The 4,712-nt window shown below is 40.6% G+C and overlaps 1 protein-coding gene across 1 annotated transcript; it reads left to right on the plus strand.

The window, feature by feature from the left end:
- Positions 1-4,008: 4,008 nt before the first annotated feature.
- On the plus strand, positions 4,009-4,395 carry LOC125997583 (late cornified envelope protein 1F-like). The gene has a single exon (XM_049766009.1). It carries the CDS (start codon positions 4,009-4,011, stop codon positions 4,393-4,395), a length of 387 nt encoding a protein of 128 aa, XP_049621966.1.
- The last annotated feature ends 317 nt before the right edge of the window (positions 4,396-4,712 follow it).

Here is a 4,712-nt window from a genome sequence, read left to right on the forward strand (position 1 = left end):
CCAAATTAACAGGGAATCATTTTCTTTTTCATTTTTCCTCTGAATCAGAGAGTTTTTGAGCATATTCATTATCAATATGGCGATTCTTTAAGTAATTGTGACAAGTGGGACTCATGAGATTGAGCAACAACATTTTTTGAATTATTTTGACTGGAACAAAAGAAAAACCTCAGTTCCTAACAATCGAATGGATTTGGTCATAGGATTCGATGGACCTGTAGAGGGAGCTATTTCATGAGGGCTACAGTGACTGCAACATTTAGGGGTAAAACAGCAAAGCTTGATCAGAGAAACTGCCAAGAAAATTCCTACCTACCTAACCACACACACACACACACACACACACACACACACACACACACACACACACACACACACACACACACACACACAATTAGCACAGTTCCAGTTGTATATTTTTACGACATGTTGACTATCTTGATTCTTTTCCTTTAGACATATTTATTTGTTATATCTCCAGTTGGGGACTTTTAGAACCCTTTCCCTATCTCTAATGCTTCTGCCATTGACAGAAACATCCAAAGAAGAAGGTGTTTTCTTCAAGTCTTCTTCTGGTTTTGCTGCGCCTTCTAATTCATTGATTATTCATTATCTTTTAGAGAAATAAAACCTGTTGGAAAGGATTGACTTTCTGCCTTCTTCTGTCTCTGTTGAAGGTACAGGAGTAGAAACATTTAAAAATAAAGACCATAATGATAAACTCATAGGAACTTACTGCTATAGTAAAGGAATCCTCAGAAAAGTTTTCATCTTTCACCCTCCTGGGTTTTCTAATCCCAGAGTTAAGGTCCCACATTAGGATTTGAGCTTTTCCTGTGATACCCCTATTTGTTGTTCAGACCATGAAAATAACACCATGTTCACTTACTCCTCACATAAGTCCTTTCCAGCTATATTTCCACAGACAAAGGTCCAAAAACATAAATGGTTATAAACAGTAAATTAAAGGACTAGAAACAATAAATTTAAAGGCTACAAACAGTAAATTAAAAGATTATAAACAGAAAGGAAAGAGAAAATAATAAAAAAACAATTTTCCTATCATAGTAATGACCTGATATATATTTATATATTTATATATATAAGTATATATATATATATATATATATATATTTTGTGTGTATGTGTGTGTGTGGTTTTTTTGGGTCACACCCGGCAGTGCTCAGGGGTTTTTCCTGGCTCCGTGCTCAGAAATTGCTCCTGGCAGGCACGGGGGACCATATGGGACACCAGGATTCGAACCGATGACCTTCTGCATGAGAGGTAAACTCCTTACCTCCATGCTATCTCTCTGGCCCCCGACCTGAGAGATATATAGCATAAATATAGATTAGTAATATGTATGTTTTAAAGTGCAAATTCTTTGTTACCAAGGTATCTACCATGTTACAGGTTGTTTGACATGCTCTCATATAACAACTTAAAACATTCTTGAAGAATTTATTTTTATAGTCATATAAATTAAATCTAGCTGTGGAAATTGGGGGGCATGAATGTTCCATGCAGTTGAAATTAACACAAAGCCATCTACTAGACAGCAGGGCCAGAACTGCTTTCAAAGTATGTCTGGTTCAGATTTCAAGTCAATAAATAAACCGTGTCAGCTAATGCTTTGAGAAGAGTTAAAGAGTACATAGCATAAACTTGGAAGAATTAAATTTTGGTTCCAATTACTCATGGCCTTTAACTGTTTAAAATTAGATGAAAACCAAAATCTGTGTTCCAAACTCAACTTAGTGATAGTAATTTTGAATTTTTCTGTATCAGAAAATATTTTTTTTTTATGATGTTATTCCTAACTTTTGTTTTGTTTTGTTTTTGGACCACACCTAGGGTTGCTCAGGGATAAATCCTGGCTCTGTACTCAGGGAATCTTGGAAGGCCTCGATGGACCATATTGGGTGCTGGTGATTAAACTCAAATCAACAATGTTCAAGGTAACTGCCATGCCCACTGTATTAACTCTCTGGTCCCTCTTCCTAAGACTTTAATGGATGAAATAATTCTCAGCTTGTACTCCATACAATGCAAAAGCCACTGTGTGATTAGTTTTATTTAATCACTGTGTGATTAGATTTTTGATATCAACTGAGTATTTTATCTCAAGTATGTATCAGGGTAACTTTGGCTTATATATTTAAAGATAGATATGGTGGAACCAACTTTCTAAGATACGGTCAAATGCAAAAAAATAAAATAACATATAGTCAAATACAGCCTAACAGAGCAATGGCATTTCTCTCTATAAGTAAAGAAAAGAAAGGAATGGGACTCAGGCTCCCAAATATGAGATAGAGGTTTTCTGATGTAAGAACTTCCCAGAAAAATTAAGCAGATTATCTGAATTTTACTATTTTTGCTTGATTTGGTTTTGGGTCAATCTGGTGTGACTCCTGGCTCTGCACTCAGTAGTTATTCCTGGCAGTGTTCAGGAGACTCTCTGGGATTCCAGAGATAGACTCCACAGTGGCCATTTGCAAAGCAAGCACCCTACCTGCTTTACTATCCAGCCCCTCTAAATTGTAATGTTCCAATCTACCATTTCCTGGAGGAACAACTATCTAGGCTCCATGGATGGAGGAAATGGGAGAGGCCAGTTCCAGCTGTCATAAGACCTAGATGAGTGTCAGAATCTCGCATGCCCAGGCCCTGTTTCACACACTGAGCCCATCAACAGGATAAAAGGACCTGTGACCAAAGCCTCTCCATCCACTCTTCTCCTGAAGTGCTGCCAGAACTTGCCTACCTGTGCCTGGTAAGTGAACTGGGGCTTGGAGAATTGCTTCCACCGGTGAGGCTCAAACAGAGCAGGAAGTCAGAACAGCTAGTCTTGGGGGATTGAAATTGTTACTAGAAATAACAGGAGCCCAAGAGATTTATAGAAGAATGGTAAAGCTGGGAATGGTAAGATGATCAGGAAGATGATTGTGTCTGCAAGAGGCTATTTAGTATTTACTCTTTCCAGTTGCTGGTTGTGTTTGTCAGGTTTTGTGCGATTAACTCATATAACTGATTTCACTAGTTGTAAAATAGCATGTAGTCATTGATAGATTATGCCAGCTAGTTGCAGAAACAGCATGCTGAATACTGACCAAAAGAGGAAGCAGGATAATATGCAGCTCTGCTAGATCTCCCCCAGATATCCATAAGGAGAACTACAGGAAACATTGGAGTGGAGGTCCAGCATGAAAAGAAAAACAACAATAAAGGACACAGGATAGATTACTGAGAAGGAATCACAAATAGAGAAGGACTGGCATAAAGAAACTAAAGAGTGGTTAGGTTGAGAAACTGCTGCATTTTCACTCTGTAGGATGAAAGTTGTTTATTTTATGCATTGAGTATGGGAGTCTAGGATATATTTACTTAAAAGCCTTTTTGGGGGTGCGGGGTCACACCAAGCAATGCTCAGGGGTCACCCCTGGCTCAGAAATCGCTCCTGGCTTGGGGGGACAAAATGGGATGCCAGGAATCGAACTCCATACTGGATCAGCTACGTGCAAGGCAAATGCCCTGCTGCTGTGCTACCATTCAGGCCCTTCAAGGCCTTTATCATTTAAAACCAGATATTGCACAAAATCAAAATGTATCAGAGTCTTCTGAGTGAAGTTAAATGCTATTTTAAAGTTTCTCTTATCATAAAGATTTGCTATGAAGTATATAGCAATGTTTTGATGTTTCAGTAAAAGGGATAGAGAAAAGGAGCCAAATGAAGTGCTTATCATTCACTGAAGAAATGTTATTGGAAGGTCTGTATTCATATGTACAAAATGATAGTGTGACAAGCTTCTCTATGAGGTTTAACATTAGAGTGTCATAGTAAAATTTTAAGAGTAATGACACCATTAATGAGGATTCTAAATATCGAATGCCAATATTTCTAAGAAAAGGACTAGAAAGAATTCCGAGAACAGAAAACTGTATTTAGTGTTTGCTGGTAGTCATTACTGTTTGTCTCTCTCAGCTCCTGCCTACCTGCCCACAGACATGTCCTGCCAGCAGAGCCAGCAGCAGTGCCAGCCCCCTCCCAAGTGTGCCCCCAAGTGCCCACCCAAGTGCCAGACCCCGAAATGTCCCCCCAAGTGCCCCCCAAAATGCCCTCCAGTGTCCTCCTGCTGTAGTTCAGGGGGTGGAGGTTGTTGTAGCTCTGGGGGTGGAGGCTGCTGTAGCTCTGGGGGCTGCTGCAGTTCTGGAGGTGGGGGTTGCTGCCTGAGCCACCACAGACGCCGCAGATCATCCCGTCGCTGCCAGCCCTCTGGGGGCTCTAGTTGCTGTGGAGGGAGCTCCAGCTGTTGTGGAGGAGGCTCCAGCTGTGGAGGGGGCTCCAGCTGCTGTGGAGGGGGCAGCAGCCAGTCTTCTGGAGGCTGCTGCTAATGTCTCCCTGAGCCAAGAACAACTCAGAGGAACTGGAGGCCAATGTCATCTCCATCGATCCACCTATGTTCCTGTTCCATTTGCATGAAGACATCAGAGTGTCCTGGAAGAGCCTTCTGAGCTGGACTTCAGGAATGCCATCATTCTCTTCAATATCTCCTTTACTCACATCTGAGTCTATCTCATACTGCCATGGAACCCAGATCACAGAGCCTATAATATTTCTGGAATTTCCTGGGTGGTCCAGTCTTGAAAACCAACAATAAACCTTATGTTCGAACACTCTCTTCTTTGTATGCCTTTTTGTTTTTGCTACT

This window comes from Suncus etruscus, chromosome 19, assembly GCF_024139225.1.
Source record: "Suncus etruscus isolate mSunEtr1 chromosome 19, mSunEtr1.pri.cur, whole genome shotgun sequence".
In the NCBI taxonomy this organism is placed as follows: Eukaryota; Metazoa; Chordata; class Mammalia; order Eulipotyphla; family Soricidae; genus Suncus; species Suncus etruscus.